The sequence below is a fragment of the Callorhinus ursinus genome, unplaced genomic scaffold (assembly GCF_003265705.2).
Source record: "Callorhinus ursinus isolate GAN/ISIS: 27379988/994484 unplaced genomic scaffold, GSC_fseal_2.0 scaffold54, whole genome shotgun sequence".
NCBI classification, from domain to species: Eukaryota; Metazoa; Chordata; class Mammalia; order Carnivora; family Otariidae; genus Callorhinus; species Callorhinus ursinus.
The window spans coordinates 14,742,099-14,769,515 of NW_027397116.1; the positions used below are offsets into that span (position 1 = coordinate 14,742,099).

General features: G+C 35.2%; 1 protein-coding gene across 1 annotated transcript; it reads left to right on the forward strand.

Moving 5' to 3' along the window:
- Positions 1–1,469: 1,469 nt before the first annotated feature.
- RGS21 (regulator of G protein signaling 21) lies at positions 1,470–26,217 on the forward strand. The gene is made up of 4 exons (XM_025892260.2): positions 1,470–1,480; positions 5,929–6,005; positions 10,476–10,642; positions 26,014–26,217. The coding sequence occupies exons 1-4, from the start codon at positions 1,470–1,472 to the stop codon at positions 26,215–26,217; spliced, it is 459 nt and encodes a 152-aa protein (XP_025748045.2).
- Positions 26,218–27,417: the final 1,200 nt, after the last annotated feature.

A 27,417-nucleotide genomic window follows, 5' to 3' on the forward strand; every position in this document is an offset into this window, starting at 1 on the left:
GAGAGAAAAGAGCACAAGTGGGGGGAGGGGAAAGGGAGAAGCGGTGTACATTACACAAATAATGAGTGGGTGTTGTGTGGAAGGATGTATGAGAAAGAGCATGCTTGCAACAGCATTGAACTCAAAATAGAAATTGACAATTTTTGTTTTAAAGTTTTAATATAAAATAAGCCTATTCTTGGCTTGTATTTCTTACAGACTTAGTGTGGCTTTTACCAAGAGGGTCTTTAAATTTTGACAGTTAATTTTTCTAAAATGTACATGTTCAAATATATATTTTAAAGTTAGTACTTCATTATATCCCCTCAGCAAAACAAAAAGTCTAAATATGCTTAATGATTCAGTTTTTGCATAACATAAGAACATTACTTAATGGTGCTTGAATTAACAAAATGAATTGAGCTAATTGATGACATCCCTTCTTAATGATACACTGACTTTCTGAGTCATCTCTTCTACTTCCGTCAGTCTCATTAGCCCAGGGCCACTTGCCTAGTAGGTGCCCTCTGTCATTTCTATAGATCAACTAAATGGGCCTGCTTCAGTGCTAAGTCAGGGAGAAGCAGATTTTCTGTGGTCTTCTGACTCCTTTCTTTCTCCCACCCTGAAAATCATCAATCTTTCAGGAGTGTTAAATTTGCTTTGAGGGTCATAAATATATACTGGTGGAATTTTACTACTGAAGAACTCTGTTATATTGAGATAAAAGCTTGAGGAAGCATGGGGTTACCTGTACAAAACTTTGACTCCAAATAAAAACACCAATATACAGACTTTATTTCAATAAATATATTCAAGCATTATTACCCTCAACATCAGCATTGCAAAAAGAAACATTGCCATGAGATTCATTGTTAAATAGAGAAATGTGTGTTATTAAGCTATAAAAAGTGCATACATTTTGAGAAAATATAATGTCTTGTACTAGAACATTTTTGTCCACGTGTAAAATTGTGAAAATAATTAAACACACATAGTTGTTGAAGATAAGTGTATTAACAGTAGATTTTTCCTTAGACTTTCTGAAAAATCAAAGAACAAAGGGGAAAAAATGATCTTTTAAACAGACAAAAGACCTAAAGGTGAATATTAAATTTTATATACTTTTCTTTCTGAGTTGATTTAACCTCCTGTGAACAATACTTGTCTGGTAAATGGATGTATATGAACTTTAGAAACCAAACTTTCAAAAGGAATTTATTTCAGTTATGCCACAGACTCCGAGAAATGTCACATTTATTCCAAGAGTTATTTTGTTACTTAGAAGTTTAAGTGTTTTGACCAGTGAAAAGTTAACAACAAAACGAAAAAAGCTGAGCATAGCATGATTTAAAGAATGCCAATTTGTAACCCAGGGGATAGGTATTTGCATACTAATTGTAATGTTCCTGCTGTCACATTACCTTCAGCTTGACGATCAGTCAGAAAAAGAAATTCGGCATCATCTGTGACAGACAGTGGAAAGCAAAATGCCAGTGAAGTGAGTTGCTGTTTAAAGCTATTTTTAATCTCAGAGGATGTACAAATGAAATACTTGAGCCTTCATTAGTCTCGATGTTTTGTTTCCTTCATTTATGATAAATATGCTAATTTTTGTCTTTCTTGCTGATTATTTTTTCCCCTTTCTCTATTGATTTCTTCTTTTCTAAAATATGTCAACAATTCATGACTTGCTTTTGCAGTTAATTCTTTATATTTGCCAAGATAAAGAAAGGTTATGCAGGGGAGAAAAAAACAGTGAGTGGTTTTTTTTTATGTGAAGCTTTTCAAAATTATTAAGTGTTAGAATTTGAGACAAAATATATATATGATCCTTTTTTTTAAGATGCTTTTTTTTAACCATACATTACATCATTAGTTTTTGATGTAGTGTTCCATGATTCATTGTTTGCGCATAACACCCAGTGCTCCACGCAGAACGTGCCCTCTTTAATACCCATCACCAGGCTAACCCATCCCCCCACCCCCTCCCCTCTAGAAACCTCAGTTTGTTTCTCAGAGTCCATCATCTCTCATGGTTGGTCTCCCCCACCGATTTCCCCCCCTTCATTTCTCCTTGCAAAATTACTCATTATTGCAGTATTTATTAAGAAATTTGAAAACAGTTATTGAATGCTGGGTAAGGAAGCAGCTATCATTTCCTGGGGCACATGGACCCCTTGCTTGAATTTCCCATTCTCCAGCACACTGCTAATTGAGTGTGAACAGCTAAGTTGTTGGATTCCACATTTCTTAATGCAATACAACTGGTTCTAGCTGGCACAATTAGCAAGATCACTGGTAGCTTTCATGCCGTTCCCATCTGGCCTGGCTCTTCTCCGGACACATAATATCGGGACTGCTGGCCTCAATGGCACTCGCTTAATGAAGGAAACAGAAAGGAAATCAGCCAAAACCCCATGAAACACTAAGTGCAATTTTGGCTCCAGATACATGGTGAATTTTCATGGCAAATCACACACATATGAAAAGTTCCTCTGATTATGACTCACAATTATACAGGAAATGTACACACAGTCACAAATGAGAAGAGTCAGACAAAAGCTTTCTCAGAGTTACAACTAAAATCAAACAAAAAGAAAGAGAAAGAAATGATAGAGTGGTACATTATCCATTTACTTAAGGTAAAGCATACCAGGTAAAATTTAACCAAGTCAGTACATCTTTAAGTCAACCACCTTCTTCCACCCCCCATTTGAATTCAGTAGTTTCTTTCTTAACATTTGTATAGCTGCATTTTTTTAAAACATGAAACATATTTCTCACTCACATCTAACATGAGAAGTGTCCTGTTTTTACTTGAAAACGTATGAGATTTAAGAATCTATCTTCTGAAAACTTTCTATTGAGTACTCGATTACTGCAATTTAGCTATTATTTACAGGAAATATTTGTACGAAATGCAATAAACTCTATTACAGAAAAAGCATTTTCAAAGTGTTTATTATAAATTTTCCAAAACATGAGCAAAGCATGAGCCTACGTGTATTGTCTCATTCATCCTAGGAAGGGTTGTAAGAAGAGTTTGGATTATAAGGAGACACACCTGTGTTTGAATTCTAACTGCCCATTAGTACTTGCAAGATATTACACCAGGCATTAGCATCTCTGAGGCTCCTTATCCACTGGTAGTGCAGAATTAAAACAGACTGTCGTTTACAAGATTAAATAAGGCAAAGTAGATGACATGCCTAGCACAGTGTGGTATAGATTGTGAACATTCAATGCATTGTTGAACATTTTGATGCTGGTAAAAATATTATTTCAGCTCATTCATATATAACAATAATTTACTCTTTCACAGAATTATAAATATACAATCAACCCAGAATTTAAAAATTTACACAGCAAATTAAGAACATTATTCCTTTAAATAGTTGCATCTTGCCTAGCTCCGGAAAAGAGATTACTTTTTCCCACCGACCCTCCCATCATATTAGGTAGTCAAAATTGAACCTTTCAAGTCAAACTTGAAATTGGTTAGAAAATAGTGAGCCGAGAGCATCCTGGGATCTATCACACACCAGCAGGGGTATTTCTTCAGAGAGCTGAAGGGCAGGTTTTCCTTTTATAATAATGAGGCATTTGGTGGACCTTAAGTAATACTGGACTATCCAAGTATCTCTAATTCTTTTACCTATAATATTCTCTATCCTTAGAAAATAATATTCTAGTATATCTCTCTAATTCAAAACATTAAAATTTTTCTTTTGTCCTTGGTTTTACACCATTCCTCAGACTTTGTTTTCTTCCTTTGTTTGTACAGTTTTCCTACATTAATGAAGGCAACAAGAATAGCTACCATTTATTTAAATACTTCCATTCCTCAAAGACCCCTTTACATCTGCTAAGATTTTCACTGAATATTCCCTTTTGCTTTTGGCGTGAGCAAAATCTGGCTCTCCCTAAATGACATGACTAGACTTGATGCCTTCTAGAATGGATGTTATCCATTTTCTCCAATTTCATATCCCTCAGGGATGAGAGTGAGGACAGTGGTCTGTCGCTCCCCCGTGATGCTTTCACATCATGTCTCCTCTTCCTTCCACCATTAATTACACCCTTTGAAGCTAATGCAATTCAGTTCTCACTCTCAATAGCCTTCTTATCACAATCACCTGCCAGCATCTTGAAAGCCATTGATCTGCTCCCATTGAAGGTTTTTTAATACCTGCCACTATTTAGGGTTTGGTCATTCATTCATTATTTGATTATATGTTCAACAAACATTTTTGGACCAGAAGTACTGTTCTTGGTAGTGGAAGATAACAGTATTTATTCCTATCATCAGAGACCTTACACAACAGGGAAGTGTATGTTCATCCCTGAATGCTTTTTGCCTACATTGTTTCTCGGGGGTTTTTGTTCGGTTTGGTTTTTCTGTGTGCTTTTTTTTTTTTTTTTTGGTGACTGTTCCTCATTCAAAATGGTTGTAGTGTGTAGCCAGGCTTGGGCTCAAAACTCCTCACTGCCCTGTTCACTAACATATATTTCACTCATACTAGGTGGTTTGCAATCTGAATACTCTATTAACCACCAAATATCAATCTTCAAATAGAGAAAGTTATTTAAATGTCCATTTGAATGAAAAACCACTATTTCAAAATGATTTCACAGAAAATCTTACATCCCTAAGATTTAGCACATCAAGGGAGAAAGGAAAATCAGCTGTCCACCATCAGGGAAGAAAATTTCAGACAAGAAATGTAAGTAATGGAAGAGAGTAAAATGAATCTCCAGTCACAGAGCCCCCTCTATGTATCCTCTATAAGGAGAACCATTATTATCTGAAAACACAATCACATCTGCAACAGCAGAAAGGAGCACAATCAATCCCAACACAAATAATAAAAACAACAGCAAATGACAAGAAGTAATACAATATAAAAGCATAGAGATCGCTTCACATAGCACATTTAAGATCACCTTGATATGCAAAGGTAAAATTTTATAAGAATGACTAAATATGAGACTCTATTTTATCATCATTTTAATAAAAAAATTTAAATTAGCTCATCTCTTTCCGTAAGTCATTTGCACACCACAGCTACATAATCTAAGATTTTTTTTTCCTGGGTAGCAGATGCTTTCTATGGATGGGAGCTTATCTCATCAGGATCTTAGTTTATTAAGGGGAATAATGCATGATATATTTGCATCTCAGAAACTTTATATCTTAAACCTGATTTACTATTTCTACGTCACATCCCCAAAAGTATACTTCTTCAGAAGACTTAAGTCTATCAATTTTTTGACTGCTTTGGAAAAGATATTACTCTGTCCTGACAGATTCCTAGATTTAAATAAATCATCCCAGAACTGGAAGCATACCAGTCTAAGGAGAAATAAAGGCTGATTCAGAGTGGGGCAAAGGCTTCTCAAAATACTATAAATAAACACTTTTAAGATCATCACATGTTAGAAATCTTTATCTGAAACTTTTTTTTAACTTTTTTGAGAAAACTAATTATGACATGGATAATTTCATATACTGTGAAAACTTAGAAAATAATTCATTCATCACTATCGCTATCATGATAACTTTTTGGGAATAGACCAGAGTAATGCCACATAAATTAACAATCAATATATTTATAGTTGAGAAGAAATTCACTATACTTCATAGAACCATGAGCAATATCTCTCTTGTGCCTTTATTAGAATGTAACAATTTGCAATTATTAATATTGCAAATATTAATAACACTGTAAGCTAGATTAATAAATAATTGCTGATGTCAAATTATATCCCAGTCCATGTTGCTATTGCTGTGCACCGTGGAAAACATTATACAATTTTTGTTGACCTTTTGCAGTTTGATTAATGGTGCAAAACTCTTTTAAATTATGTAATTCAACAAATACGCATAACTCAAATATTACTATAGGTCATAGACGAAAAAGATCACAATGCTATTGTCAAGGGTAGATGTTGTTTTTACAGGTCACCAACAACAGAAACAATGGCGTGGTCTGAAAATATGGACATACTTTTAACCAACCAAGGTAAGATCGGACTAAGTTTAAAAATATAATGATTAAAAGTAAATCATTAAATTCTGAAAGTTGTAGTTATTATAAAATATGAGTTTGATTAATATTTGAAGCATAAGGTTCCCAAAAGTCACACTAATCTAAACGGAATACAGGTCCCAAATCTCAATGGAATTAGGTTGGACCTAAAATATGACATGATTATAGCAATCCAAACATTAGCACAAAAAGAAAATCCCAAACAGGAACTAAGAAATTTGTCATTTTCTTAGACTCATTATCATTTGATGTATATATATATTGCCTATTCTTGTTACAAGTTGAAAGAAACATACAAACTATTGAAAAGTTGAAAATTTAAATAAATTACTTAAATAAATCACTTAAAACAGGTCTCCAGAGGCTGAAAACAGTTTTAAGTATTTATTTCAACTGAAATTCTAATTTTTAGTGAAAACAAAAATATATTTAAATGTATTAATATGTACATGTGTGGATATGTATTTATATTATTTAATATTAGCTCAATAAGGTAATTTGATTTTCAATAATTAAAATACCCCATAATTTGATTCAAAGTAGTCATTTGGAACTTCTGTTTCTGTTATAGACAATTCTGTTTTGCAGCAGTTTTATCTCAGTTGTATCTCATACAGGAAAAAAAAATGGCTCTACAGAGACATGTATTGAAACATGTTTAATAATTAATATTGTTGGTACTAATCAAATGGAATTTCTACTTTAAATTTGTAAAATAAATATCAGAATATTAGAAAAGTTTAAAACATAATAAAGTTGGGGGAATTCTTCATAGCCGTTTATTCATATGAAAAATTAGATTGAATTAGACAAAATTATTCTGATTTTATGATTCTTAAAGAATTAATTCCTAAGGCATAGACATAAAATAATCCACATCACTCCTAGAATCCAACTAAGGACATATACTAAAGACATAAAAGACATGGAATTGCATTTTTTTAAGTTTTGAATGACATGTTTCTTTTTTACTTAAGTGTATAACCAGTGGGACAGATCAGGTTTACTAGAAGCCTCGAGAAAGTATCTCTGCAGGTGGTGAGTTGGTTGGCTGGAGTAGGGGAGTTCTAGGGGACAGCACCACAGAACAGAGGCATGGAAGATGTTGAGCTGAAGGCAAATGCTTTCATCTGCATATCTCCTGAGATTTTCTATTTCATGCCCACATAAAGTAGAAGAGTTGTAGATTCATTTGAGCAGATGTTTGGTTTTTGCTTTTTATAATACCAGAAAAATAACTTGGAAATAGAAAATGCTTTTTAATGTTTTAAACAGCTAAATGACTCACCAAGTTATCTGTTTTGTCAACTTGGGGACATGTCTTGCAGGTACTGTGCATTGGCTCTCATGTAAGTTTCGACACCTAGTGTTTATTCCATTTGTCAGCCCCTGTTAAGCTTAACCAGTAGCCATTCCATTCTGTAGAGAGTGCCCTCAGAGAATATCATTTTAACTGTATGTAACATATTATTCCAAAATCACATGACATCTTTTGATTGTTCAAATTGTATGTAGAGAATAGAAGCATATTTCAGTAAAATAGTGTGTCCAAGACAGAGATAACTAGCTCATTTTAGCTCTTTATTCTGTTTCATTGTGTCCTAAACTTGAGTGTTAGGAGAGGGAAAAAAGACAATAGTTATTATCTCCGAGTAGTCCTTCATTAAAATTGCAGGATGTGAGAAAATAGTTAAGTTTCCTGATCTCTAACTTCCCATCCCTCAGGGATACATTTAGGTAATCCTCAGTGGGAGGAAGCCTCATATGCCTTTAATGACACATATATAAAATATTGCAAGACAGGAATCTACAACATTCTTTCAATATCATTAAAGTACACTTTATCCTCCCTATAAAATAGATTTTATCATAAATTCTGTTTTGAACCCTCAGATTCATCATTGTTCAGACAAAACTCATGGAAATTTTAATTGAATGTTACTAAGAGGATTTTTATAACCTAAATTTGTGTCACAGAAGCTTCGTGGATGTATTTTTAAATGCAATAAATGTGTAGTTAATTGAATTTTTTATAGTGCTCACATATTAACGACATCCACATTCTCCAATATTTCTACTGAGAATTTTAATTGGTACCTGATAACCTTTTGCAATGACTTGTTATTTCAACTGTATTTCGAAAAATAAAAAAATATTAAATCTATTTTTAATTTCCCAATGTTTTGAGATGCTTTTGTCTTGCTCCCTGAAGCCTTTTCTATTTTCTCTCACTAAAATCACTTTGCTTCCCACCTGCAGCAACCTGCAAATAGCTGACTTTGGCCCCTTTTCCATAAACTTTCTCTTACATTTTCTTTTCCACTAGTTTATTTTTCCTTTCCCCTGATTCTCCACAACCTTTTTTGCCTACTTTGGCACCAGAAGGATCAGATCTCTGAGTATGCAGTCAGGGAAGAGCTGCTTTGAGCAAATGCAAAGGGTTCCTTGTGGCAGATGGAAGGGAAAGTCACCAATGTTTTGGAAGGCAAATCCTTCCTGAGGCAAAAGTGCTGATGTACATTTTCCTCCTCAGAGAGATCCACAGTCTCATTTATAAACAGATACTGACCTCAGGCAGGTACAATCTGTGAAACCAAATAATATGAACTCAAGGTACTACCTTAGTCCATTCAGCTGTGGGAATGTGATAATGACCTTTCTAACCTGCTCTCTAACTAGAAGCACAATCCTTTTTTTTAAATATATATATTTATTGCATGCAACACTCACTATTTATGCTACCAATCCCCTCAAAATTACACTATTTTAAAAATTCCTGATATTAAGCTTAAATTTTCATTAGTCAAACAAAGACTGATATATTTTTCTTTCTCAATTCTCCCCAATACCTTTTGTGTTATAAAAATAATTAGATAACCAAATCTTTTTTTTTTGTCCTTTTTTGTTGGTTTGCTTTTCTTTTTTTATTTAAATACAATTAGCCAACCCTACTCATCCCTAACTCATTTAGCAAGAATTACCTTCTTCAATGAGCTCTAGATATACTAAAGAAGAATATTTCAGGGCACATTTTGATGAGGAAAATAAAGAAAGAAACAATCTTAGTCTCAAATAGGAATAATACACATGTAAATTTGGCTGAAAGTTGGGGCACCTGGGAGGCTCAGTCGTTAAGCGTCTGCCTTTGGCTCAGGTCATGATCCCACAGTCCTGGGATCGAGCCCCGCATCGGGCTCCCCACTCGGCGGGAAGCCTGCTTCTCCCTCTCCCATTCCTCCTGCTTGTGTTCCCTCTCTCGCTGTGTTTCTCTCTGTCAAATAAATAAATAAAACCTTAAAAAAATTGGCTGAAAGTCAAGTAATGGGGAGAAGTGGGACCTATGGGAATCACAGGCTGCAAGCGCTACCTGTTGTTACTAAATTTAAAAGAAATAACATACTAATTGAGGCAAAGTAAACAAGCCTGCAAGTAAGTGGTCTAAAGCTTCTGGAGAAATGCATGCTCAGGAGAATACCTGGGAGCAGAAGAAAAATACCATGCACAGGCTAAGTAAGAGCAGGTACCATGAGGGAGAATGGGGACATCAATGTTTTACTTAAGGCAACACTGGGGAAAAGCTCATTCATTTGCTTTATTGACTTAAAATTGCCTAATACCACATAAAGCGAAGAAATACCAAGTCACACCAAGTATCTTGCTCGTTACTTTCTTGGTTTAGAGATTTGAATTGGCCAATAGATTCACTCAAGATTAACAAATGCCAGTCCTTCCTTCTTTGCCTTGAGCCCAAACCCACACAATCTAACCCCTCAGCATCAAATTGTTTCCTCACCAAGTCATAGCAACAAAGATATTCTTACTCTGAAGTTAGTATAACATAATTACTTGATTTGGGTTTATTTTATTGAGTGTAGAAAACTAAGTCCATGGATTTCCCATGAAGTAACTGCCATGAAGACTTTCCTCTAAACACAACTCCTTGATGTTTCAGATCTAGAAAGAAAAAGTACAGGTTAATGTGTTAATGGAGCTAATTGGAGAAATAGAGACAAGAATATCTTATGTTTATGATTACAGATCCAAAATAAGGTTTCTAAACCTAAAAACAAAAACATATAACTATATAGAGAGGGATGATAAATATTTACACTGAATACTCAGTGAATGCTTATATATATATATAGCATTATATATATAGTAATCTAAATATATATATATTTATATATAGATAGATTTTATTTGACAGAGAGGGAACACAAGCAGGGGGAGTGGGAGAGGGAGAAGCAGGCTTCCCATGGAACAGGGACCCCGATGCGGGGCTGGATCCCAGAACCCCAGGATCATGACCTGAGCCGAAGGCAGATGTTTAATGACTGAGCCACCCAGGTTCCCCAGTAAATGCTTATATTATACAATGTATTCATGTTGGTTATTTATACTGCACTGTATGATATACAAAAGTTTTTCTTTTATATTTAATAGCTGGTTTGGATGCTTTTCGAACATTTCTAAAATCAGAGTTTAGTGAAGAAAATGTTGAGTTCTGGCTTGCCTGTGAAGACTTCAAAAAAACAGAAAGTGCAGAAAAAATTGCTTCTAAAGCCAAGATGATTTATTCTGAATTCATTGAAGCTGATGCCCCTAAAGAGGTGAGTAAAATATTCCAGGATAGTGAATATTCATCTCCTAGCAAATTTGCTCCCAATTATAAGACACTTAATACATCTAAAGGGAAACTAAATTGTCGCTATGTATTCAAATAGAAATGTCTGTAAACTCCAATAGAAGTGCCTTAAGATGATCCTATTTTTTATTGACTCAACAAATCTTTTCAACGCCTACTATGTGCCAGATATGACCAATATTTTTGTTTCCTTAGCACAACATGCATACTCTTGAAAAATAGTGTCCGTTATCTTAGATTAAATCACTCTAAAATTTACCCTATAGAAATGTTACTTAAATGTGTTCTTGCATTTCAAGTTCACTTTTGTTTTCCTTTTTGTAAATCACGGTGGTCAAGATGGAATAGAATTCTAGATTAGAATAATTTATTTAAAAATTAAGAATAATATGTGGGGGGAAATAGGACTTCTAACCAACAGTATGAATTCTTCATTTTTAATATTTTGGATGTCCACATTATGGCATGTAATGTCTTAACTTTCCAAAAAAAGAGTTTGCTTACCTTTATTTCTTTGCGGGTAAAAATAGCCAAAGGTGTGAGACAATGTTTCAGGTAATCAGGATCCGCCTATGCTGCTTTAAGATCAGGAAAGGAGAAAGGGCCTTAGAGAGAAACCCAGAATGACTGATAATAGCCCCCCCTCAAAAAAAGTGTTCAATGTATTTAACAATTCATTTCTATTTGATTGCATTTCCGGAACCAAAATCATGATCATTTCCATATACCCTTTAATATTTAAAGTTTGAGGAATTTATAATTTAAAACAATTTCAGCCATGAGAGACTGTGGACTCTGAAAAACAAATTGAGGGTTTAGGGGGGAGGTGGTGGGGGGATGGGTTAGCCCGGTGATGGATATTAAGGAGGGCACGTATTGCATGGAGCACTGGGTGTTATACGTACACAATGAATCATGGAACACTACATCAAAAACTGATGTATGTATGGTGTATGTATGGTGACTAACATAACACAATAAAATAAAATTTAAAAATAAATAGATAAATAAAATGATTCCAGTTCCTCACTGAATATATCATATAAGCAAAGAATTTTAATGCATAAGTAATAAACAGAAAGCTACATTGAATTACTAGAACCAAACATAAACTACTAGTACAAGTCATCTTTCCTATGGAGGCAAAACACCAATTTCCTCCTAGGGGATAGTTATCATATTTTCTGATCCAAAATTAGGATTCATGGTGTGAGAAGGGTTATTACACTTATGGGGACAAAGAACAGAATAGGTGAAATGAAAACACTTTCAGAAAATCTAGGACATAAAGTGGCTGTATCAATAGTTCAAGTTTTAATTGGACATTAATTACTACAGTGTACATTGGCTGGTATAACTTTACAGACATATGAGCTACTAAAGCATAGCCTGGAATTCATGGGGGGCAGTGAAGAGGGTGAAGAATTTTAACTGCTGTGGAGCTATTTCAACATTCATTTCCCAGTCACCATCTAAGAATCAATAAATAATTCTGGAAAATTGAAAATATAGTGTACAAAATTTGTCAAGTTGATTAATGTGTCATTCCCTAAAAGGGCTTGAAATCAGCTCTAAAGATATCCTATTTATTGTGATATTGATTTGAAAGCCAGATTTTTTTTCTTCTTTATGAATTCAGCTAATTAACAGTGATTGTTTTAGAATAACATTCTCAAATATTTTGCATGAGAAGTCTTCTAATGAGAAATGCCATCTCTTAATTATAGCTAAATTCAATCTTACAATATATAATAAATTATCAATTTTGACAAAATAGTTTTGTTTACTTTCCTAATCTTTTCTTCTAAAATAAATTTGTATGGTAATAATTTATTTTTTTTAATTTTTATTGTTATGTTAATCATCATACATTACATCATTAATTTTTGATGTAGTGTTCCATGATTCATTGTTTGTGCATAACACCCAGTGCTCCGTGCAGAACGTGCCCTCCCCAATACCCACCACCAGGCTAACCCATCTTCCCACCCCCCTCCCCTCTAGAACCCTCAGTTTGCCCCTCAGAGTCCATCGTCTCTCATGGTTCGTCTCCCCCTCTGATTCCCCCCCCTTCATTCTTCCCCTCCTGCTATCTTCTTTTTTTTTCTTAACATATATTGCATTATTTGTTTCAGAGGTACAGATCTGTGATTCAAGAGTCTTGCACAATTCACAGCGTTCACCATAGCACATACCCTCCCCAATGTCTATCACCCAGCCACCCCATCCCTCTCCCCCCACTCTAGCAACCCTCAGTTTGTTTCCTGAGATTAAGAATTCCTCATATCAGTGAGGTCATATGATACATGTCTTTCTCTGATTGACTTATTTCACTCAGCATAACACGCTCCAGTTCCATCCACGTCGTTGCAAATGGCAAGATCTCATTCCTTTTGATGGCTGCATAATATTCCATTGTGTATATATACCACTTCTTCTTTATCCATTCATCTGTTGATGGACATCTTGGCTCTTTCCACAGTTTGGCTATTGTGGACATTGCTGCTATAAACATCGGGGTGCATGTACCCCTTCGGATCCCTACATTTGTATCTTTGGGGTAAATACCCAGTAGTGCAATTGCTGGATCATATGGCAGCTCTATTTTCAACTTTTTGAGGAACCTCCATACTCCTTTCCAGAGTGGTTGCACCAGCTTGCATTCCCATATATGGTAATAATTTAAATAAATAGCACAGTTAAGCATATAAAACTTGTATGACTTTTTATACTTTGTCCATCTAATTAATTTGACTAAATAAAATATAATTAAATTTATGGCTGCTTTTCAGGTAATAATTATATTTTCTCCTTGAAGTATCTAAAAATGTTATCATTAAATATGACAAAATTCACTGAAAACAAGAAACTATATAGATATACATTTGAAAGTCATTATCTTTCTTATTATTTGCCATTAGTTGTTTCTAGTTCAACAGATTACTAAATTTCACTTCCCAAATTACTAAAGGGCATTTGCCTCTTATTATGTATCAGTTACAGTTTTCAAGGTATTTCTTTGTAGTCCATCAGTTGTATGTTAAATATAATACAACTGTGAGTATGTTGACTCATTAAACTGATTTTTTGAGTGCCTGCCGCCACAATGATGTCACAAAGCAAGAGAGACTGACATGTATAAAACCAGTCAAATACACAATAACAATATAATAATAAAGCCACATTTAAAGTTCATTATTAGCACACTGGAAAAGTGATTAAATCTGGAGAGTTAAGGGACACATTTTCAGGGTGATTCACACATGAAAAATGTATGTCATGAAAAGAGTAATATCAAGATGCAAATGAAGAAAGAATATTTCAGACTGAGGGCACAGTGATATAACATGGAGGCACAAAGCTCCCTAGTGTTTCCTAAAATTACAAACACTTTGATATTGCTAATGAGAAGTGGGGGATGAGGTTGGATAAGCAGTAGTAAAGATAAAAAGGGGTGGGAAGTATTCTAGATTTATCCAGTAGGCAGACTTAATAAGACAAGGTCATATCTTTGATATGAAAGCTGGAAAACATGATTTTCACAAGTAAAAAAATTAATTCAAGAATGAGATTTATATGAAAATATTCTCTATTTTTCCATATTCAATTATAGTTGTATAAGTGACTCATAAAGAATCAAAATTACAACTTATTTTCTTGGTGGAAAATCCTAAAGTAAAGAACAATGGCAAAGTCATGCTCTGTAGATGTCTATTAACTCATATTTATTTTCTTTTCAATTTCTCATGTCTCTATTTCCTCATCTATAAAATTGCTAGTATAACTTAATTTTTAATTGATGCCATTAGACAATTTATAATTAGACTATACTAAATTTACTAAACAATCCCTGTTTATAAATTGGCACACTAATGGTTCTCCGTTTCCTGTTCTAACAGGCAAAGACAGCACACTGAACAAAACAACAAAAATTGAACTTCTAGGTCTCGACGAGAAATGATAATAATTGTGACTAGACTTTATGCCCTCTCCCTTACAGCATGATCTTTTCTCTGGTTTCTACACTAATAGAGAGTTGGTGTGATATAGCAGATAACTGGAAATTTAGAGATACCTAGACCTAAATTCAAATCCTGTAGTAATCTTGTGGTAAGCTGTGTTATCTCTCTGAGCCTCAGTTTCCCTCTAATAATTCATCTAAAAAGCAAGCACATGACAACCACAGGACACGTGAGAATGATGAATGAGATCACATGGCTATGGTTTATGTCATGCAGAACAGCTTTTAGGAAACTGTAATCCTTTTAGTTTTTTTAAACAAGTCACTATAAGGACTATAGTTTCAAACTGACAACAACCATTATAAAAAAACGTTAGCAAAGCACTAGTTTCAGATAAAAAGAGCGACTCATTGAATGGACTATACCTAGGTAGTTTCAGAAGAAAATACTGAGGGGAAAAAAAAAGTATATATATAGCCAGGTATTTTAACTAAGTGATTTGAAAAAGAAAATTTTAGACAAGCAATATTTTTTACTTTTTATTTTTTTTAATTTTTAAAAATATTTTACTTATCAGCAAAAGAGAGAGATAGAACACAAGCAGAGGGAGCAGCAGGATGAGGGAGAAGCAGGCTACCTGCTGAGCAAGGAGCCCGATGCAGGGCTCCATCCCAGGACCCTGGGATCATGACCTGAGCCGAGAGCAGATGCTTAATGACTGAGCCACCCAGGCATGCTGACAAGCAATATTTTTTAAAGTGCCTCTACTTTGCACACAATAAGAACTTATAAGTGCAAAAGAAATTCTTAAACTTTTATTTATTCATCCTTCAGTTTGGACCACTCATTTCATAATATTTGGAAATTTTAAGAAAATAATATTACTGAATTTCAACAGAATGGAACTCTTCAAAATACTTCAAATAATATTTTCATATTACTGAAAACACTGACAGATTTTAAATATTCATGTGTTATTTATATCATTTATATATATTATATTTCTGTCATTCTTTTTATTGAAAAGGAAATTACTCAGAATGGAAAATATGTGATTAGAGAGAAAAATGTTTATGTTTATGTTGATTGTCATTCTGAGATAGTAGAAAATGTTCCAAATCATACAACAGTGTAATGTTTAAAATTATGTAAATTCAACTGCATATTATCACATTGGCAGTTTTTTAAGTCAAAGAATATTATTAGTATGAAATATTTAATTCTTAAATATATTTATTAAATGGGGCCCCTGGGTGGCTCAGTCAGTTAAGCATCTGCCTTCCGCTCAGGTCATGATCCCAGGGTCCTGGGATGGAGCCCCACGTTGCTGTCATTTGGCTCCCTGCTCAGCGGGAAGTCTGCTTCTCCCTCTTCTTTTGCTTCTCCCCCCAGGCTTGTGAGTGCTCTCTCTCTCTATCTACTCAAATAGGTAAATAAAATCTTTATAAAAAAATAAAATAAAAAAGTATTTATTAAATATGAAGACACCATAACTCATAAAACAAAGAAGAAACTATAGTCATAGAGGAGAAGGTATCTTAATGGGTGTGTGCAGGACACTTTTTAAAATATCTATGTCTGTTTTTTGCTTTTATTTTTAAGTCAGTATAATGTTTTTTATTGACATATTTTATTTTACATCAGCAAATGCTTATTCTGTGTCTACTATTCACCTCCTTATAAGATAAAGTACCTCCAGGGCGCCTGAGTGGCTCAGTTGGTTGGGCGACTGCCTTCGGCTCAGGTCATGATCCTGGAGTCCCGGGATCGAGTCCCGCATCGGGCTCCCTGCTCGGCGGGGAGTCTGCTTCTCCCTTGGACCCTCCCCCCTCTCATGCTCTCTCTCTATCTCATTCTCTCTCTCAAATAAATAAATAAAATCTTTAAAAAAAAAAAAAAAAGATAAAGTACCTCCATGAAAGGGCAGCTCAGTTTAGGCAGGAGAACAGATTAAAAAAACACTGAAGTATAAGGCAATATGTTGTGTGAACTAGGCAGCTTGATAAGGAAATGCAAGAAAGTAAAATAGGTTGAAACTATGGTTTGGCTCAAAAGAAACTTTGAAGCTAGTTGGGTTAAAAAATGAAATTTATGGAACTAGGGAAAAAGAGCAAAACAACAAATGATTAAGTGCAAAAAAAAAAATTCCAGAGGAAACTTTGCATTATACCTAGAAGGATATAATGATTGGATAGTAGTGAGACAAGATATTGAGATAAGGTCTTTATTTTAAATAAGGTTAGCTTTAAACAGAACATCAAGGAAAGGAAATAGATATACGAATTATTGGTAGAGAGAGGCCCCTGAAAATGGGCATTTGGAAGCATGTCTTGATATTACCCTCATGCCAATTTTGTATTCTCCATCTTAGATTCAAATGTTTTCTTTGCATTTTTAATGCCACTTTCCCAACATGTGGATGTTTTTGTCCGGCCCCACAAGTTGCTGCTTATCAACAGTGTCCCCCAACTCTAGAATCATCTCCAGATATAATGAGTCTGCTTATTTATTAATTTCCTAACTTTTGGTTCACTGATCACTAAGTGTCTAGTATATGCCAGGAAGCATGCTGGTGCAGATAAGAAAAAAGACAGAGTCCCTGGGTAGGTAAAGCTAACCATTTTGAGGGAAGGACTCCAGTTAAAAAGTAATTACAATAAACTTTCATGAGAGTCATGGTAGGGAACACAGGTGATGTGCAGCATGCAACAGGAAAATCCAATTCTAGGGGGATGAGAAAACGTATCTCGAAAGAAGTAATTTGTGAGCTTTGACCGGAAATGGGAGTATAGAGGGAATTAGACATAATGGGAGAGAAGGATTTGAAAGGAAGATGAAGAGGAAGTCAAGCAAAGGACCAGCCAGTGCCTAGGAGGCTAGTCCCATAGTGAAGGAAGCCTAGAACGGTATGTCTCAGAAGGGAAACTGAGGTAACTGCACTTCCTGTATCCCAATAATTTCCTCCTCCTTATTTATTTCATCTTAAAATAAAGGGCCTCTGAAAACATAAGAGAGAGAGAGAGGAGAAAAGGGAGGAGATCGAGGAGGACGAGAAGGAGAAGGGGTAGGAGGAAGGGAGGTAAAAGAAGGAAAACAGAGCTAAAGAAACTGTCAGTGACATCTCTGCACAATGCTTTTACGTGGACTATCTCATCTGATCATCATGGCCGCTGTCTTGGGGAGGTACTGCAATCATCCACATTGCGCAGGTGAAAATGAAACTGAGCCCTAGAGAAAAAATAATGAGTCCTGCAGTCATAAAGATACAACGGGTCGTAAGAGGAGAGACCCACAGCCCATGCTCTCAGGTTTCAAACTCCTTTCTCCAGATCTACTATTTATTTTAAATGTTTGTAATCTAGCCTGGGAAACTTGATGTTTATGCTAAAGGCAAAAGCATAAAATTATCTTGGCACATAGAGTCTATCTTCCTTTCTATCAAAAGCTTTATTTCTCGGGGATGGTTAAGCGTCTGCCTTCGGCTCAGGTCATGATCCCAGAGTCCTGGGATCGAGTCCCGCGTCGGGCTCCCTGCCCCTTGGGAGCCTGCTTCTCCCTCTGCCTCTCTCTCTCTCTCTCTCTCTCTGTCTTTCATGAATAAATAAATAAAATCTTTTTTAAAAAAGCTTTATTTCTCTTCTCACATTCTCTTTGTATAACTTCTTAAACCATGAAGTTTAGATTCAGCTATGGCATTAAGATGGGAAAGAGTTGCAGGAGTGCTTCTAAATAATCTGCAGTAGCATTTTCGCCCTCTGAAAAACTGGGGGCTGCATTTTAACTTGAAAAGAAAACACTTGGGTGTTTTTTGAACTTCTGTGGGTCTCTGTGCTACTGAACTTAATCTGGGATTAGCATGTTTGGGTTGGTGAATGAAACCATTCGATCGGACTCCTTCTCAGCTATTCCAGATAGCTTTTGCTCACGTACATCTATTTTTAGTAATCCACATACATTATCCATCTACATTATGTCCATCTATTTTTATCAACTTATGTGATTGCATGTGTTATAATTTCTTCTGTTTCTTTTGCCCGATTTGAGATGTTAATACTAGCCCCCAACATGTGTCACTGATTTCTGTCTCTAAAACCAGTAAGAGCAAAACGATGAAGTCCTGTGCAGGGATGGATTCCTTCAAGATGTGACAGACTTTGCCATTCTCAACTTTAATAGCCACCCTTGAGAAGATATTTCAGGATATTCGTTTTCCTTTAATGATGCCAAAAATGAAGTAATACAAGAGATGTTGGTGGTGATTAAATAGAATTATGCCACCAAAAACATGATTATAGGCGGCTTTAATTTGAATAGTAATTTTTAAGTTTTGTTGTGAATGAGGTCTAAAAGGCTGCCTGCTCCATTTTAGTAAGGTGTTTTACATATGCATGCACACACCCTGTGCATAATGACAGTCTCTTGCTCCACTATACATTCTAGATGAGGAAAAGGCTATCTAATTTGAATGTGAGAACACAATTGAAAACGTTTCATTCAAATTATGTAAAAATATAGAAAGCAGAGTGGAGGGTCACAGGAAAACCAGCAGGTACCCTTTAAAATGTATTCCTCCTGATAAAATAATTTGTTGAAAACCAAAAGGATTTAAAACTGCTGGTGAAGTAAAGAGGAATTTGACTGCCATACCTTGTAGTTAACAATATCCCATGAGTATCAAAATATTCTGGGTCTTTAGAATAAAATTGTTTTTAAACAACTACCCCAAACATCATTCGGAAGGCAGTCATTTTAATGCAATGGATTGTTGTCAATGTTAACTTTGTCAAGGCCTTTTCAAAACTGACAGAATTTAAAAGCCTCTAGGTGGTTGTGATGACATCTCCACTGTCAGAGATTCGGTAAGAATCACAATTCTCCTTTTCTGAGACTGACAATGCGGTGGGCTCAGATATCTAAGATAATTCATAATCTTTTGAAAAAATAAGCAAAGGAAATATTACATTTCTCAGAATCCTTGAAACTAAAGTGTGTATCCATACAAATAAAATGTACAGTAGCTATCATATTAGTAAGTAATGTAACTCTGTTTATTTCATTAACCGATACACTGTTCAGCCCAGGCTCTGGACCTAAGAGTTTGACCGCTCAGCGAAGTCTAAGCTTCCCTGTAACTCCCAAGACTCAACATCACACCACTGGAAAGGCTGCATATTTAGAAGGTCACTTCCTCATGAGATCTTAACCTTTGGTCTACTCCAAGCTCAATATCTCTTGTCTTACTTTTTGAGTTAGAAATTTATCCATGTATCTTCTGGTAGAATCCAGCCAAAAATCATAGTTGAGATTTACGCAAAGTTGAAGATGCAGCTCACAGACATGGCCCCAGGAGTGATTCTTTTAAAGATATCTATCTCTCTACATATATTAGGCCTAACATTTTCACTTTTTTTCCGGTTACTGAAATTTCAAGGGATTTGAGAAGAAAAGAGAAGACACTTTTGATAGCCTAAATCTAATACTTCACCCAAATTGACTTCTCAGGGAGCATTTAACAAAATTGATCACTCTTTCTTAATTGAAATACTATCTTCAATTGATTTCTAGTACTTGATTTCCTCCTTCCTTACTGACTGCTATTTAGCAATTTCTTTTACTGTTCTGACTCATAACCCAACAGACACTATAATGAGGGAAGGCAATCCCCTTCATTTTCTGCTTACATTCATTCTCCCAATGATTTTCTCTGGTCCCATATTTTTATTTTTTTAAAGATTGTATTTATTTATTGGAGGGAAAGAGAGAGCACGCATGAGTGGGGCAGGGTCGGGGGGAAAGCAGGCTCCCTGCAGAGCAGGGGATCATGACCTGAGCCAAAGGAAGACTTAAAACCAACTGAGCCACCCAGGTGCCCAAAGTCCCATATTTTTAAAAGCGCAGCTCAAACCTAACAAATTCAAATATGAGTCCTGATTTGCTGTTCAAAACTTTCTTCTACCAGAGTCTCCTCATCTCAGTTAATGGCAGTTCTGTTCTTCTATTTGCTCTGGATAAGTAATTGGTAGTCATCCATGATTTTCTTCCACTTACGCCCCATGTCCAATCCATCAGCATTTTCTGTCATCTCATTCTTCAGAATATTGTGGAAAGCCAGCCATTCCTCAAGATTTTGTCCCTCATCCTAGCACACTATTCAATCACAAGTTCCACGCATTCTACTTTCTAGGTATCTTTAAAATCTATGCACTTCCCATAATTCCCTATGACATTTCACAGCCAAATTCACCATCACTGCCCACCTGAATTTTTGGTAAGGTTTTCTCATTTTTCTTCCTCTTATCCACACCCAGCTAGGATACCACATGGCATCCAGTGATATGGTGTTTTTTCAAACATGTGTTTACAACATGCCCTTACTAAAAATTCTTCCCATTGCTCTCAGGTTAAGTAAAAATTCCTTAACAAGAACTACACAAGGTCCCACATGACCTGGTTCCCTGATTCCTCTCCAGGTTCTTGCCTTTCCTCCTCTCAAAACCCACTGGGCTTCTTTTGGTTTATCCGCCCATGTGCAAGTTCCATTCTTAATCTACCTCTTCATGATAATAATTCAAAGATCTGCTTAAGATCTCATTTCCTTCAGAAAGCCTACTTTTTCCTTTGGATTACTTTTCCAAAATCTGTCTTCTTGATTGATTTTTCACTTTAATCAGCTTTGTATCTTCAGATCCTTCACACAATTCCTAAGCATCTACTCAATATGATATTTCAAAAAAATAAATTCTAGGGATGACTACAAATAAAATGCTTACTTTCTCAGATATATGTTAGCTTTTTCCCAGAAAAATGGGAATAATAATACCGTATATCATATAGTTGTGTATAGGTAACATAAAGTAACCATAGAAAGACAGTATATCAATACTAATAGTTAATAAATAATAACAATTATTATTTTCAGTTAAAATAATCATACCTAAATATCATTATGATTATTTTAGAGATAATACGAGTGTTCAGATATTTTGCCAGGGAAGAAGACAGGGTAACCAATGGAGAAAAATCTAGGATGAGACTTGGGATAGAACTGAGAGAATGCATAGCTGCTTTGCTCATATTTGAGGGGCGTGCAGAGAAAAAGGGAATTAGCAAAAGAAATAGGGAAAAGACAACAGATTAAAAACAAGTTAATTCCATGTCATGAACTATTGAATTCCCTTTGCAGTGACAAATCTTCCTTCGCTGATAATCAGATTGAGTAATTAATGCTAGCAGCAGCCTTTGTATCTAAATTTATTTAAGCAAGAAATCAAATTTCTTGATTTCTAAATCAAAATAATGTATAATGATAAGGAAATTATAGTGACTTTCCTTCTGTGGCCAAGGAAGGCTTCTCAGAGGATATTCAACTTAAGCTAAATGATAAAGGATAAGGAAAATCTGTACAGAATGAAACTGTGGGGGTGAAAGGGATTTTAGATGGTAAAAACAACATAAACAAGCTTTAGGTACAAGATTTGCTCTGGGAACAGAGAGTAGACCAGTTTTATATATACTGCTAAGGAAAGTAGAAGATTTTGAAACAACACATTGAAGTCAGAGTGTGAGGAAGCTCAAATGCCAATGTAAGATATTGACAGTTTATGTTATAAAGAATAATGGATTTTCAGCTGAATATTCATATGCTGTATTGGTGAAATTGATACAGTTATACTTTCACATGTGCAGAAGGGAAAGACATTGTACGAAGAGGTATCAAACTAGAAGTAAATTTCAGAATTTGGGGTAGAGATTCCATTATAAAAGGCTGAACTGGAGAAATAGGAGTGAGAATGAAAAAAGCCATTGTGAAATTACAAAATAAAAGGCAAATGAGGGAAAAAATAGAGAGAGATCAGAGGAAAAAGAGGTGTCAGAGATGATTCCTATGATTCGAGCTTGAAGAACTTGGAGAAAAATAATGACATTTACACAAACATGTGGGTGTGATGTTTTGTCACTGACATTAAGCTGAATTGCCAAGACACAGCCTCATAAGACTACTAATTATCTCCTGGGATTAGTATATCTGCTCATCACTCAGCTATCATGGCTGATGTTGGCAGTTCCTTGGTCGGAAAACAGACAAGTCAGAAAAATGAGAGGGATAAATCAGAAATACAAGCTTCATCTATTTTAATAAATAACATTAATTACCGGTATATGTTGAAATGGAATAGTTCCCTTTAAAATTATACATCATTTTTAACAAATGTAGAAACACTTTTTCACTTTATTTATGCAGTCTATATTCATTGAGTCTTTACATGGCACAAGGCATAGAGAAGGAAGTACAAAATGTAAATATGGTCTAAGTAACACAAAGTCATTTGGCGGATCCAAAAAGGAAAGAATCCACGAGTAAACTTCACAGGGTAAATATTACTTGAATGTAGCCTCAGGGCATCAAAGAATGTGAAAGACTTGGTGAGAGGAGTGACTTTCAGGTAGATAAGGATGGTATGAAAAAGATGTTCATAGGTGGGAAAAAACCAGGAACTGGAGGGGAAGTGTCTAGCTTGGTAAAAATACAGGTCACACATAGAGGAGAAAAAAAATGTGTAAGTTAGGACTCTGTTGTAAAGGCCATGAATGCCAAAATCAAGGCTTTGGACTTTTTAAATAGGAAATGGGGAGTTGTTGCAGGTGTTCAGTTCTGATTAAAATAATAATAAGCCAACACCATGGACCAGGCACACACCAGCCCTGCTGTCAGTGAATACTCCCCCGACGAATGAATGCCTCAATGAGATAAATTGCTGTATTTACTATTATGGGGGATACAAAGTTAAGCAAATTACAGATGATGCCACTTAGTAATAAATGGCACAGCTAAAGGAGAAAACAGGCAACATTTATTCTCATATCCCCACAACATAGGATAGGATTTATGAAACAGGCTACCCTAGATGTTTAAAAAACTCTGCAAGGGCTTGACAACAGCCACTATTCACTGATCCCCACTACGAGTCAGGCAATATTCTAGGTCCATACAATGTCATCATGCCACTTCCCTCCTCAAAAACCCTTCAGGGTCTTCCTATTGCTTGTAGTAGAAAAATAAGAACGCCTTCCACTGCACATAAGCCCTATAAGACTTGCAGGCAAATCTCATTACAGGTACTTTATCATACTCTATATTCCAGCCATCCAGGCATAGTGGCTCTTCAGAACATAACGAATTCTTTCTTGCATCTTTGCATTTGTTGTTTTTTCTGCTAGAAATGCTTTTCTCCCAGAGTCTTAGAGGACCAGCTTCTTCTCATCCTTCAAGTTTATTTCTAAAATAATGCTATTTATTCAGTTGTTGGTTATCATTTCCCAAGTATAGAAAGCATTTGGTACATAATACATCATCATAACTGTTTGCGGAATCCTTAAATGCAAGGATCATTTTATTTTAATTCTTATAAAAACTCAGTCAGGAACTACCTAGCTTAATAACGAGGAAGGATTGCTCAGAAATATTAAAGTAATTCAAGCCAGATCACCAAGGTACTAAGTGTTAGAACACAGATTAGAAAATTATCCCAAAGTCTTTCCACTGCCCTCCACCATCTTCCTTTATAAAGAAGGAGAAATTGATTCCAGATTTTGAGGCCTTCAGAGAGCTGTAGCATTTGGCCTGGAACTTTGATGGAGGAGATAAGAGGATGATCAGAGAAATAAAGGTGCAGATGTGGGATCACTGAGTAGCTGAAATCCCTTAAGAAGGAAAACATCTGTGAACAAATAGTGGCCTTTATCTGATTCTTTTCCAATTAGAAGTTTTTTCTTCTTCTCTTCTTCCTAGAATAATAATATTAAAATACTTTGATATTAAACCTCTCTCATTTAGTCCTTGAAACACTTTAAGATAGATGCTATTACTCTTCCCTATTATACCGTGGAAATCAATGATTAAAAGAAATTATAGAACTTGCTTCACCCATATGAATAGCAAGTAAATAGCTGAGGAAAAGTTTGATTATAGGTCTGCCTGCCTCTTTTAACCTCAATTCAATAAGCACGAATTGTCATTTATAGTCTTTCTTTTACCAGACCCCCAAATTATGGCATTTTTACAATTTCCCCATTTTGCCAAGAGACATTTTAATTCTCTTCAACAAATATTTATTGATTGCCTATTATGTGTCAAATACTCTGCTAAGTGCCAGCAAATAGAAGGATGAATAAGACGTATATAGCACCTGCCTTTCTTGAGTTTTTAATTCTAAGATTCAAATCTCTTTTGCACTTCATGAATATTTTCAATTTAAATGAGACAACTTGGATGTGAAATTTTCTGCTTCGCAGAATATATCCTGGAATATGTATAGAGTTAGACAAGCATCTTCCCAAGGTTTGGGGCATTTTACAGATTTGCAGATGAATGGTGTGTTCCAATGTAATAGATCTCTCTTAGACCTTGCTGAGGATATTCGTGTATGGTAGTGGTTTGGGGTGTATACACACCTACGTGCACACACATGCACACACATATAGGTATATTCTGCGGAAGGCATGGGAGGCAGTGAAGAGGGGGATGTTATTTGGTTTATTTTGGCAAACAAAAAGAAATACAAACTAGAACAAAAAGCAATGTTGTGTGGGAAACAACATGGGGAAGTATAGAGAATGGGAATGTGTTGGTAGAAGCCAACCTAATAAATTCCAGTTTTTGTTCTGACTTTGAAAAATATGCTATTGGTATTAGGGTTAAAGTACTAGAAAAAGGGGATTTATGGGAAAATAAATTTAAAATCATGAAATATCTTGTTTTTCACCTTTGCCATTTTTTTTATAATCTCAAAATAAGGCTTTACCTCTGTTTTCTGTCAATGCCAGCCCTCTCTACCTAGGAAAAATAATTATTTTTTAAAGAGGTTATTTATTTATTTGAAAAAGAGAGGGAGGGCAGGAGAGAGAGATAGAGGTAGATAGAGCAAGGACCAGCGAGGGGAGAGGGAGAAGCAGGCTCCGCTCTGAGCAGGGAGCCCGATGTGGGACTTGATCTCAGGACCCTGGGATCATGACCTGAGCAAAAAGCAGACACTTAACCTACTGAGCCACCCAGGTTCACTTTTAGTCTCTGGTTGGTCTCTTCACATCCAGCATGCCTTAGTTTGCTGTTGGCTGCTTCCCCAAATGAGCACCTTTTTACTGTCCTCCCATTAAAAATATGAAAAGATCACAAAAAAAAGAAAAAGAAAAAGAATTAAACCAAATACGTGTTCTACATTACAGGAAAAAAAATGTATGACCTTTTCTGCTGTTGTGCATCAGATTAACTTTGTGTTTAGAAAAAGAATTCAAATAATATGTGTATCTACTAACTGTATAAACCATGTATTCCTTGACTAAACTAATGTAATGATATGCAAACTTATTTCCACAGATCAACATTGACTTCAGTACCAGAGACCTCATCTCAAAGAATATTGCAGAACCAACTCTCAAATGTTTTGATGAGGCTCAGAAGTTAATCTATAGTCTTATGGCCAAGGATTCTTTTCCTCGATTTCTAAAGTCAGAGATTTATAAGAAACTGGTAAATAGCAAACAGGTTGGAAATCATAAGAAATGGCTCCCTTTTTTGTAAGAAGTAAATGGTAAACAATAATCAGGTTGTAATTTGGGGAAAAACAAGTGACAGGAGAAATCAACTTTTAATCACTATACTCAAGGCTAAAATGTTTTAAATATACAAAAACAATATAATTTTTTAAGATTTAGAAAACATTTTTTTTACTCCAGCAGAATACCTTTTTATATATATGAAGTTTGAATTTTTAAGTCTTTTGTTTAGAATTATTCATTTTATCTTTTTTAAGAGAATTTTGAGCATATATATATTATATGTATAATATATATTTTTTATTTTCTTTAATTTTATTTTATTATGTTAATCACCATACTTTACATCATTAGTTTTGATGTAGTGTTCCGTGATTCATTGTTTACATATAACACCCAGTGCTCCATTCAATACGTGCCCTCTTTAATACCCATCACCAGGCTAACCCATCCCCCCACCCCCCCTCCCCTCTAGAACCCTCAGTTTGCTTCTCAGAGTCCATAGTTTATCAAGTACTTAGAAATTTCCTACTGGGAGAGTACAAGGGAGTTAATAGAGATGTAATACACTCTTAAATCGTAAGTGGATATTCTCATGACATTATGAATTCAAGAACTATATATCTTCATGTTGCTGAGTGGGAGCCTGTTTAGCACTATATACATGATTTTAAATGCCATTTACATTATTCAAACCTTACTTCTGTAAAAAAAAGAAATTCTGAACCAAAACACAGCCTTCCTTTTAGTGTATTCAGCTATGTCCTTTTAATCAGGATCTGCCACATAATAATGTGGTGATTATCTAAATTGCCATGGCCCTCAGATTAATTAAAAAGAAAATTGCAAGAATGTGTGTGTGTGTGTGTGTGTGTGTGTGTATAATAACATCATGGATCAAAGTTTTTCAAAATATATCTCTTGGTTCAATTCAATGGCATTCAATCCTAGGCATATGCATAGAAAGGGCCCTGAGGGTGCAGAGGACTGATTTTCTTGGATTTATAAGAATGTAAGGACAGAGGAGGAATAAAATGGGTAAATGGATGAATGGATGGCTAAGTCCTTATATAATGAACTGCATAGCAGTAATTGTCCCACAAAATAAAAAATTATTGCAGCATATCTACTTGAATTGGGGAGTTAAGTATCTATTCACTATTCAGTACTGGAACTTGTTTATGGAACTCAAAGAAATGTTCAAGCTGCATTTTTGAGATGTTCC